Source organism: Choloepus didactylus, chromosome 24, assembly GCF_015220235.1.
Source record: "Choloepus didactylus isolate mChoDid1 chromosome 24, mChoDid1.pri, whole genome shotgun sequence".
Taxonomy (NCBI): domain Eukaryota; kingdom Metazoa; phylum Chordata; class Mammalia; order Pilosa; family Megalonychidae; genus Choloepus; species Choloepus didactylus.
Genome location: NC_051330.1, coordinates 11,655,216 through 11,667,786, shown reverse-complemented (window position 1 = coordinate 11,667,786; position 12,571 = coordinate 11,655,216). Strand labels below are relative to the sequence as shown.

Sequence of the window (12,571 nt, the reverse complement as noted above, 5' to 3'; positions counted from 1 at the left end):
TCTCGGGGCTCCCGCGGAAGTTGGGGTGCTTTCTGAGCCTCCAACTCTCCAGCCAGAACGGGGGGCTGTGTGCCTGTCAGTCAAAAGTGGGGGACCACTATCAGGGTCTCTGGGTTAAAAAAAAAGCCACTACAGAGGGATTTTCCTGTTCTCACCCCAGTGGATTAGTTTGTAAGTAACACTTCCGCAGAAAAATGCTTGGAAGCAATCTCAACAGAATTCAAATATTACTTGCCCTCCATATGCTTTCAAAAAGGAAAGGAGGCCACTGAATTGTACACTTGAAAGTGATTAAAATAGGAAGCTTTGAAATGCTGTATGTTACAATAAAAAGTTAAAAAAATATTGGTATTGACATCAGGATAAATATAGAGCTGAAGATATGCAAAATTTGTATTTTATTAACAAAAATCTGAGTATATTACAATTTTCCATTCTTGCTTAACAATAAGACATGGACAGTTTTCTGACTAGCACATATAGCTCTAACTCATTTTTTTGTAATAGTTATGTAGCAATCCATTGAAGAGCTGTGTCATTTCTCTATTAAAGGACACTTATGCTCAAAAAAAATTGATAAATAAGAAAGAAAAGGAGGGGGAGCACAACATAATTCCAAACCGCTACAAAAATTTTTAATCATTTTATTGAGATATATTTCATATATCATAAAAGTCCCCCATTTAAAGTGCACAATATAATAGGTTTTTAGTACATTTTACAGACTTGCACAACCATCACTACTGTCTAATTTTGGAACATTTTCATCACCCCCAAAAGAAATCAATACAGATATATAATATTTGGACAATGTGGTTAGCTAACTTGATCAAATTGAAAAAAACATAAAACACTGCATTCGTGAAATGCAAAATTCACATTCTTTTCAAGTACACAGTGAATATTTACCAATATATACCATATACTGGACCTTAAAGCAAATGTCAATAAATTTAAAAGATTGAATCTAACTTGAATCTAACAGGTTTTGTAATTAAGCAATACCCTATTAAATAATTCATGGATTATGAAAGAAATAGCAAGAAATTATTTTGAACTGAATAACTTTTAAAATGATAAATGCAGTTATGGATGATGCAGCTAAAGCAGTAATTAGAGAAAAAAAGTATAGCTTTAAGTATATATATACTGGGAAAAAAAGTTGAAATCAATTATCTAAGAGTCAATCTCAAGACACTAGAACAAGAACATGCAAATAAACCCCAGAAAGTAGATAAAAGGGAATGATAAAGAGTAGATATCAATGACGTAGAAAACCAACATATATTCTTAAAGGTTGGCTCTTTGAAAATATCAATAATGTGTATGAACCCAGAAAAGACATTTAGGAAAAATAGGAAGAACACAAATGACTAATGTCCTCATGTTTCTATCTGTATTTAAAAGATCGCAAGAGGACATTTTAAGCTAATTTAAACAAATTCGTGCCAATACGTTTGCAAATTTAGATGAAATGAACCAATGCCTAAAAAAGCAAAACTTACCAGAATGTATCCAAACAGAAATAGAAGATGTGAATAGCACCACTATGTTTAAAGTGAGTAAATTTGTAGTCAGAAACTTCAATCCTCAAAGGTTTTACTAATAAATAATTCAGACTTTTAAGGAAGAGATAATGGCACTCTTGTACAAGCTCTTCTAGCAAATAGTAAAAGGGGCACACACACCTCACCCCAAGCAGACAGTTGGCCCTAAATGGTAAGCTAACTATCCCCACCACCCTCGGATCCCCCTGTCCCTTTCCTTCTCAAGCACATTTTCTTTAAACTAACCAATCCTTGTCACCTGTGGTAAATCTACTAACCTGGATCTGAGCCAATTGCACTTCTGGTGGACCCCCGGTGACACTCCTCTCTCTCTGGGACCTGTAACTCACTATCTTTTTCTCATGCCTTGAGGCCTGGTTCTCCCATTGCATCATACCAGACCTCCACATGGACCCAAATTTAAAATCCAGCTTAACTAATTCAGAACAATCCTTGAACCTACTGGCAGCCATGGTCAACCCCACCAAGTTTTTCCACATGTCTGTTGACATCGAGCCCTTGGGCCACGTCTCCTTTGAGCTGTTTGCAGGCAAAGTTCCAAAGACAGCAGAAAATTTTCATGCTCTGAGCACTGGGGAGAAAGGATTTGGTTATAAGGGTTCCTACTTTCACAGAATTACTCCTGGGTTTATGTGCCAGGGTGGTGACTTCCCACACCATATTGGCACTGGTGGCAAGTCCATCTACAGGGAGAGGTTTGATGATGAGAACTTCATTCTGAAGTATACAGACCCTGGCATCTTGTCCATGGCCAATGGTGGACCCAACACAAATGGTGCCCAGTTTTTCTTCTGCACTGCTAAGACTGAGTGGTGGGCTGGCAAGCACAGGGTCCTTGGCAAGGTGAAAGAGGTCGTGAATATTATGGAGGCCATAGAGAGCTTTGGGTCCAGGAGTGGCAAGGCCAGCAGGAAGGTCATCATTGCCAACCATGGACAAGTCTAATAAATTTGATTTCTGTTTTGTCGTAACCACCAGATCATTCCTTCTGTAGCTGAGGAGAGTGTCCCATTTCCGCTGGTCTGCTCTTGTATCCTATTATCTTTGTGCTCTGGCTAGTTCTTTGGGTTCTACATTATCCTCCCCCTTCCAAGTCTATCTGGATTCCAGAATTAAGTTTATGATCATGAAATAAAAACTTAAATAACCAAATAAGAAAATCCTTGATAACAAAATCTGAGAAGAACATTTCAAAACATGGAACCCAGACCAATCATGAACATAGATGCAAAAATGCTACACAATATAGTAGCAAACTGAATTGAGCAACATATAAAAAGGATAATACACCAAGACACAACTGAATTGATTTGAAATGCAAGGACATTTGAATATGGAGAGTCAATGTAATTCTCCAAATCAATAGAATAAGTGGGGAATTTCATATAAGTAGATTAATAAATGCAGGAAACCATTTGATAACACGTGTATGCCTGAGAAAGATCTTTTGGATGCTAGGAACAAAGGGAAGGTAAATTATTCTGATAAAGTGTGTGTATAAAATTCCTTAGCAAACCATATGCAATGACAAAGTGTGAAAAACTTTCCCTCTGAGATAAGGTATGTTGCAAGGATACCCACTATCAACAGCATGCACAGGTCCTATAAGTCAAGAAAAAGAAAGAAGCATATGAATGAAAGGGAAGAATTAAATCTGTAATTATTTACAAGTGATATAACTATGTACTAGAAAATGTGTAAGAATATATAGTAATTTATTAGAATTAATAGGTATGTGTAGTAAGGTTGCTCTATCTAGCCACTTCACTAGAAATACAAAAATATAATAGTAAAGCTGCAAAATTCAAATACATTTTTTATACCAGCAGCAAACAAAAAACAGTATATCAAATGTACCTGTTCCTTTTACTTATTCTTCTCTTCTTGAACCATTAAGTCCCAAGGTCATCAGGTAGAGCAGAGCAAGGTCTGCTTTGGGGGAGGGGATGGCTTGGGGTGGCCTGTGAAAACCAAAGCAAGAGGAGGAGGGTATCCACATGGGTGAAAGGAAAGCATCCAAACATGGGGGACATCCTCCAAAGCAGAGGAGCAGGCTTCATGTAGGGTGGTTGATTACCAGCAGTGGTGGGCGGAGGGTGTCCACAAATTGGAGTGATGCACATTGGAGAGTCAAAAGTTGACTTGGGTGAGCAGGGAAAGTAAAGCACCTAGGCAGGTGGAACTTCCAGCCTATGATATCTGAGCCTGAATCAGGCAAGGAAGGCATCCATGCAGAGGGGAAATGGTGGTGGGAGTGAAGAGTTTAGTTTCACTTGGGGAATTGACCAAATAGGTAAATAAATTAAAGAAAATGACAGCAGTTTTCTTAACGTGTTATGTTCCTGACAAAACACAAATCCAGAATCTCATCCAGAGGAAACACCAGACAAACCCAAATGAGAAACATTCTATAAAACAATTTATCTTTAATCTTCAAAAGCGACATGTTATAAAAGTCAATGCTGTGGAAGTTTTCCAGGTGGCAGTGGTTTCAAGAAACACGACAACTAAATGGAATATTGAGTTCTGATCTGGATTTTTTGTGTAGGTGATCATTGGGACAATTAGAAAAATTTGAATGTGGTCTGATGATTAAATACTGTTACTATGCCAATATGCATTTTTTTTATTTAGATGGCTGCATTTTTTATCATGTAGGAGAATTCATCATTCATAGGAATTATATACTAAACTATCTTCAGGGTAATGGAGTATCAGGTTAGCATCCACTTTCAAATGGTTTGGGAAAAATAAATCCTTGTACTTTCCTTGCAAATTTTCTACAATTTTATGATTCTTTCAAATTTCTAAAAAAAATGAACAAAACTACTACACTCCTTAAAATAGCATTTCTAAAGTGATATGTATATATTTCTTTTAAAAATGTCTGTCATGCCATCAGTTTTCTATAGAGAAAAAGAAAACATCGGAGAAAAAAGTTACAGTGGGAAGGTATACCATGTGTATCAGTTCTCCCCATATTGTTACATAGATTTCATGAAATCTTAATAAAATTGGGTGGAAATTAGCAGCATGTTTCAAAAATTTACATAGGAGCAAAGAAACAAGATTATTTGAAGACAGTCTGCTAAGTGTCAAGAATTGTATAAAGCCACAGTTTAATTACTTAATTGAACTTGTGTTATTGATGCAAAAGTAAACAGAAATAAAACAGAAGAAGAATCCAAAAATAGAACCTCCCATACATGGACAAAGCTTGTACCACAGAGCCAAGGGAAAGAATAGCCTTTGCAATAAATTTTGCTGGGTCAATTGGATATCAATATGGGGAAAAGTTAAAAAATGTTCCCTACCTCACACCACAACTAAACATCTCTGCTTGGAGAGCTGCAAATCTAAATGTGAAAAGTAAAACCACAGAGCTTCTTGAACAATGCTGTCCAGTAGAACTTTCTGCAGTGACAACAGCTTTCAAAATTGCACTGTTCAATGGTGGCATTAGCCTCACATTGCTTTTGAACACTGGAAATGTGCCTAGTATGATGAAACAAATGTACTTTTTATTTTACTTAATATTTAAGTTTAAATATCCACATATGGCTAGTGGTTACTGATTGGACAGCCCAAGTTTAGATGATAATGAAGAGAATATCTTTATAGCTCAGGGTAGGCAGATATTTCTTAATAGAATACAAAAGATGACCACCATAAAGAAATAGAGTGATTAATGAGACCACATTTGAGTTAAGAACTTCTGTTCATCAAATGGCATCATTGACAGGGTAAAAGGTTAAGACAAGGAGATGGAGAAAAAATGTGCAACACATATACATGAAAAATCCTTGGATCCAGCAGATGTAAAGGCCTCCTATAAATCAATGAGAAAATGCCCAAACAAACAAGCAAACAAACAAAACCCTACAATGAAAATAGTGGACAAATGGCTTAAACAAGTATGATCCAATGAAAGAGTGCTTTATGTCATCAGTCATCAAAGAACGTCTGATTAAAGTCACAATCAGATACCTCTGCCCTCCCATCAACATGGTTAAAATAAAAAGACTAATAGGACAAGTGACAAAGATATGGGAATAACAGGAACCATCATACACTCCTGGGGGGAAATTGGAAATCACTTTGGAAAATAGGCATTCTCTACTGAATTTAATCAGAAACATATCTTTCAAAAAGCTCCACAACTGCACTCTAATGTCTGCCCAACATAAGTGCATGCCCATGGGCACTGGAAGTCCCAAACCAGACATGTCTAATGTTCCTCAATTTGGGTTTTTATGGATACATGTGTTTGTTACCATGTGATAATGTATTTAGCTTTGCTTACGATCTGTGCACTATATTGTGTGTTGTTTTTATGGCAATAAAAAATGCAAACTATTTATTAGGAATTAACAATCTTATAAATTTATAAACTTGTATGATTTCTTCTCTTAAACTAGCAATTCCAGTCCTGGTTTTATGAAAGCATAGGGTGTCTCCTGCAAATTGTTTCAGGAGCATGCTTCCTTGTTTCAAATATCCTCAAAATTAAATTAATTTTATTTCTTTGCAATTCAAAAAATAAATTTGATATTATGGCTTTAAGAGACAGAAAGTCACTAATTCCACAAAGAATTTGAATTTTGTTCCCCACCCTCCACAATAGTGGGATGTACTGCTTTAAATTCATGAATTGCCTTGTAGCAAATCTTGATGGAGTCAGTTCTAACTTTGCAGAGTGAATTTTTATGGTGCTAACAACTTCAGTAAATGATTTCTAGGCTAAAATATTGAATTAGTACTATTATCCTTCTGTGTGTCATTAGGTGTTTAATGAATGTTATTTTTACACAGATTACAATGGACACTGATATCCTGGTAGACATATAAAGGAAACTATTATCTCCCCACTTTAATATCCTTCTTTGCCTTAGTTCTCTTAAAATCCTTCCGGAAGAAAAATGCAAATATCTCTTTTCATTCTGTATGCCTCTCTGGGGTTTAGATTGTTTGCTAATTGCAGTGTCTTGTTTTATCTACTTGGGTCCACAGGGATCAAAGACCTTTTTGTGACTTCTTCTCCATAAAACCAAGCATAAATTGCTATTTATTATTAATGTATATAACATGCCATCATTGTCAAGGGGAAATTTCTCTTAGATGAGGAAATTTGCATAAAGCCAGATGTTTGCATTTTAATTTTAGAGGATATGGCTACTCTTATTCTTATCTGTGCTGGAAATAAGAAATAAAAACAGCAAAATAACTATGCAATGGAGAAAAACCTAAATCATATGCTAATATAACTACCATAGCTTCAGAAATTAGTAGTTAGATGAAAATGTTTTCCTAACTTTAATAGGTCCAAGAATCATTCATATGGAATCCAAAAACCTTGTGGGGAACCAAGTCTTTCATGTTACTTAGACCATGTCCGGGGTGGCGGCCTGGAATGCTGGGCCACAGGCCTGCATGGAATGCTGTGCAGGCACACCTTGTAAAGATATGTGTCTTGTGACTATGACAACATTTACCATTGTCCTGAACCTAGATTGTTCCTTCTGATATGCAACAGGATATAAACACAGGTATCTGGTGGGCTCTGCGTGCCTTAGGACACTTAGCACATACTCTCTTATCTTCTGAAACAAATAAATAGCTGGAGCACAGGTGCATTAGCATCCACTTAGCACACGATGCGGTGGATCTCCTGCTCCCTTAATTCTTAACTTTGTGTCTGTGTCTCATTCCTGCACCACCCTGTCAGCAACAAAACCTGAGGTTGTTTTTTTTTTTGTTTTTTTTTTTGTTTTTTTATGATTTTCTGGAAAACTTTACCTTAAATTTCACATTGTGGCATTTCAAAAAATAGTCTAATAAAACCTGGGAAGATTTATATTTTGCACATGCATTTGCACCTTCTCAATCCTTCTTACTTCCTCTGTTGGGAATCAAATCATGCTCCCCATAAGAGGTGTGTTCAAATCTTAACCTGCATTCCTGTGGGTGTGAATCCATTCTTAAATAGGAACTTTGAAGATGTTATTGTTAGTTAAGGTGGGGATTCATTTGCAAACAGAATCTTTGAAGATCCTATTTAGATGAGGCCAAATTGAATCAGGGTGGGCACTAAGCCATATGCCTGAAATCCTTAGCAGGAGAGGAAATCTAGACAGACACACAGACAACTGAGCAGGAGAAGCAGAAGCCAGACCTAAGCAGAGATGAAGGCCAAGGAACCCCAAGGATTGCAGATTGCAGCAAGCCGACACCAGAACCCTACAGGCTCTGGGTAAAAAACACAGCCTTTTGAGACCTCGAATTTGGACGTCTACCCTCCAAGCCACGAGGCTATAAATTCTTTTTCTTTCAACCAGCCCATTGTGTGGTATTTTGATAGCCACACCTGGCACACTAAGACACCCTCTCACTCTATAAACCCCCCATTCATTTGAAAAAAGGAATATTTCCTTAAAAATTGGAGGCTTCTCTCGTCTGCCAAGGGAACTACAAAAAACGAAAAAGGTATTTTTACTAAACAGTGTGTGACAAGTTAGTCTAATGCACTTTGGTGATTTTGACATACATCTGTGAGCCTGCTGAAGAGTTACCAGTTCATTTTATGGGCAAGAATTGCAGTCCTCTTGATAGAGTTTCTACTTTCCATAATAGCAACAAAAACCCAAATCATTCGATGTCGGAACTGCTCCCACATTGGGACATCCAACAGAATCCATTAATGTCATTTCACAGCTGCCACAACCAGGCTATGTCACAACCAAAGTATGTGTTTGTGTGCATGTGTTTTCTATTTATAGTTTAGAGGAGGGAAAGAAAAGAAATTTCTCCTCTTCTGATGTGAGAAAAACAAACTATGCTTTCCTTGAATACTTTAAATGCCTTTGTGCTCCTATTAAAACCAAAAACAAAGAAGCAATGTGGAGTATTTCATATGGCTTTTTTTTTTCTTTGGAGACACCATGATTTCCAACACCCACTGATCCCTGGCTGCTAACTCTCACACTTTTAAAAGAAACTTGATAGTTCTGCTCTGTTTCTCTGCCATGTCTTTATTTTTGTGAATTTTCATACTTGGTAAAGTTATAAAAGGAAAGAAAAATAGCACCTGAAAATAGTTTACCTCTTTGTGGACTGTCTTTAGGTATTATTTCAGCTATTTGTGTTTTGAGTAAGAGTTTTCCTCCCACTGGAAGTGGCTTCTCCATCTGCTTGATCTTCTGGAGAATAAAAAGTGAGGGCCCTGCCAGAGATTTAATAACAGAACTTCATTGTGGTGTTGATATGGCTCCAGTGTGTCCTAAGATAGGAAATAATGAGGCTTCTTTTGTTTTGCTTTGTCTTGTTTTGTTTTGTTGTTGTTGTGTTCATTGGCTCCAAATAGAAAATAGAGGCAAAAGAGGAAATGAAAGTCAAAGGAAATTGAGAATTTATTTTATATGATGACATATTTTTCAGCCTTTTCCCCAAGCTGGTTTTATTGTCTTTTTTTTTGTCTGTCTGTTTAGTTACAAGGCACAAAAATAGTTGAAATAACAAGAAAAAGGTAACATTGATTTAAATTTAAGGCCCTTCTGTTGAAACTTCAGAATAAGACCCTGTAAATATTTTAAAAATTCCACTATCTTGCCTATGAATTCAAGTTATTTTATGAATTAATCCTCCCAGAACATGACATTTCTTAGCCCTGCCAGCTTTTTCAGGCTGTCACTAAGGATATAAAATGAGGGTCATTACAGAGGAAGCACAGTCAGTGAAAAGATGAAATCTTATGCATCACAATAAAGAATTAAGTTTTCCAGCTGGGCCTTAGGTTTGCAGTTTGAATTTTATCAACAAGCTCAGCAATATCAGGCTACCAATGGAGACATTCTGAAAACAAGAGGAAACCAAAGTCTGTAGGAGAAGAAACCCAAACTCCAAAGTAAAATCTTAAACTATATCAGAATGTGGCAGCCTCTGGGTTTGTTCTTGGACTTTTTGTGGGATGGGGGCAGGGGTGGAGGGGTGGTGAGAAGGGGTCAGGTTTGCAGGTCCAGGCATTCTTCTTTTGAATGGATGTGAGTTGCTGTCACAGACCTCCATGGGTGGGTATTGTGTCTCCAACCAAAGAGCAGCATGTGCCTGGTGCTCCCAGGCAAGACGCTGTTCATGTCATCTGGTAGATTACCAGGATAAAGAGAACATTTCTGATTCAAAAGCCAAGCATATATACCAGTGCTTCAACAACTGTCACCCTCAGTTGCTCCTTAGCTTCCAATCCTCTGTGCCTAGAATTAGGTTTAAAGCAAGAGACAAACAGAGACAGAAAGAGAGGGAAGTTGGGGTGGGGGGGTGGCATTCCATATCTCACTAGCATTTAGTACACACGTGTGCTGGTTTGAATCTGTTATGTACCCCATAAAAAGCCATGTTCCTTAATGGAATCTTGCGGGGGCAGAACTATTGTGGGTGCAACCTTTGATTGGGTTATTTCCATGGAGATGTGAGCCACCCAACTGTGGGTGAGACCTTTTGATTAGATTATTTCCATGGAGATGTGAACTCGCCCATTCAGGATGGGTCTTGATTGGTTTACTGCAGTACTTAAGAGAGCTCAGAGGCCAACAGAGACCAAATGCTTGGAGATGCAGACAGAAGGACTTTTGGAGATGCTAAGCAAAGAGATGAAGCCCAGAGTGTGCCCCAGAGAAGCTAAGACAGAACCCCCAGACACTTAGAGAAATGCCCTGGGAGAGACAAACAAGGATATATGGGAGCTGAGACAGAGAAGCTAAGAGAGACAAAAGCCCAGAGACCTTTTGGAGGAAGTCATTTTGAAACCAGAACCCAGGAGCAAAGGACCAGCAGACACTAGCCATGTGCCTTCCCAGCTGACAGAGGTGTTCCAGACGCAATTGCTTTTATTATTGATTTGTATGAAGTTGGATCTAAATCAAAGTCCGTACTTTGCAGTCTGTCGATACCTTTTCATCTGTAAGTTTCCCCTCCCCACCCTCTTTTTTGTACTCTTTGAAGATATTGGATTATTTGCCCTGTTGAGTTTTCCACATCTAGATTTAAAGTGTAGCTCTACCCACACCCACTCCTTTATATTTTAGGACACTGGTTGTAGAAGATGCTATGGTCTAGCAAACTGATGAGAAGCTGAAGTGAGTTCTCCCCTTTTCTGGAGAATCATCCACAACCAACAGAAGCTGCCTTGTCTGGAAAACTCCTGTCATCCCACTCTCCCTCAAACCTCAAACCTAATGACCCCAAACCAATGACTGACTGCTATCAGAGTATAGAAGACTGGCTCATTTTCTCTAGTGGGGTAGGGGGGCTGGGGAACGCTCTACTCTGGTTAATGCTCCAAAGCCATCCCTCTGGATCAGGTCACAGCTGGACTTTACCTGAGACCTGTGCTCTCAGCTCTTTCCCCCATCCTGTCCACTTCACAATGTGCAGCTTTTTCTAAAGAACATTCTCACAATAAATCACACACACCTGAATCCCTGGGTTGGGATCTGCTTTTAGGGAACTCAACCTAACCCAGTTAGTGACAGTAGAGGTGCTAGGATGCAGACTCATTAGATGGGTTATGGAGTTGGAACCCTTGTCATCTTGATGACAATGAATAGCCATCATTGGTGATCAGTGAAATATTGATCCTACCTGGGAAGTAGCCATATGTCTGCTAAGATCTTTCCCTGTGATGAACTGAAAGAGGATAAATATAGAAGGGAATATACTAGTTATTACAATATCTCTGGCATTTGGGGGAAAAATGGGGGAAATGGGAATTATAAAGACTATGGATTTAAGCAGATATTTCAAAGTGCTGTGGATTCCTTAGAGAAAGTGACAAAGATCTATTCATCACAACTGCAAACACACGATGAAGATCAGAAAGCTCCTTAAGAACAGTTAAATAGACATTCATCCCCTGCAGTCAGAGATGGGCAAAGCTGAAGACCAAGCCTGGGCTCTAATTTTAAAGATGAAAAATTTTGAAGAAGGCTTCCCTAGCAGTCTGTGATAGCCTCCTTGATTTGTGGCACAACAAAATGTCTGGAGCATGTCCTGCACCTAAAAGCAGCCATTTCTCTAAAGAATCCTGTTTCCCTCCTTTCAGTGGGAAATGGTGTTTAAATTCCGCAGTCCAGATGTAAGAGTGGTCTGAATATGGATGGAAATGTGGAACCCAATAAAGTCATCCTAAAATCAGTTAATTTTTTATATGTGTCAGTGTTTATTTTGTAGGTTTATTCAAGATGAATATCCTTAAAATTTCATTTCTCAATGAGAAGCATTCGCACAGAAGTCATAGCTGAGTTTGAGACTTGACAGGAAACATTTTTAGTATAAAGTGTGTACCAAATATATTATTTTTCCTAACAAAGCCTAATAAGAGGAGGACTCAGGACAAGATCTTTTCTTAAAAAACTTGCATTAAGAAATGAAACTCTTTGAATCTGTATTTTGCATGGATGATTGAATGCAGTAACAGAAAAATTCACATATTTTATTTATTCTGACTTCTCTGTCAATTCTGAAATCTTGATGCTTTCATTATTCTAGATTAAGCCAATTAAGCAAATATTTGTTAAAGACCTACTATATACTTTATTGTATTGTACTTTGAGGAAAATTCAGGTGGAAATTGGGTTCCTTCCCTCAGGGAGATTTTTGCAAATTCCTATAATACAAGGCAATTGTGCTATGTGCTATAATAGAATAACACAAAATTTTAAGAGTATAAGTGCTGGGAAAATTATTTGTCATGGGCATTCCATGGAAGTATTAATGTAGGTAGATTCACCATGACAAGGGAATCATGCAAGGCATCCTGGAAGACTTTACGAGTGAGCTAGATCTTCTAGCTCAGATAAGATTGGAGAAAAGAATATTTCAGATAAAAAGTCAAAGAATGCAAAATTATAGGTCATGTTTGGGGAATGGCAAATGTACTAGTATTGCATGTTTGCACTATCTTTGATCTGACCTCTATATGCTTTATCATAAAGTATTCTACTTCCTGAAAG

General features: G+C 37.8%; 1 protein-coding gene across 1 annotated transcript; it reads left to right on the top strand.

The window, feature by feature from the left end:
• The first annotated feature begins 2,018 nt into the window (after positions 1–2,018).
• Positions 2,019–2,513, top strand: LOC119520125 (peptidyl-prolyl cis-trans isomerase A-like). The gene has a single exon (XM_037817873.1). It carries the CDS (start codon positions 2,019–2,021, stop codon positions 2,511–2,513), a length of 495 nt encoding a protein of 164 aa, XP_037673801.1.
• The last annotated feature ends 10,058 nt before the right edge of the window (positions 2,514–12,571 follow it).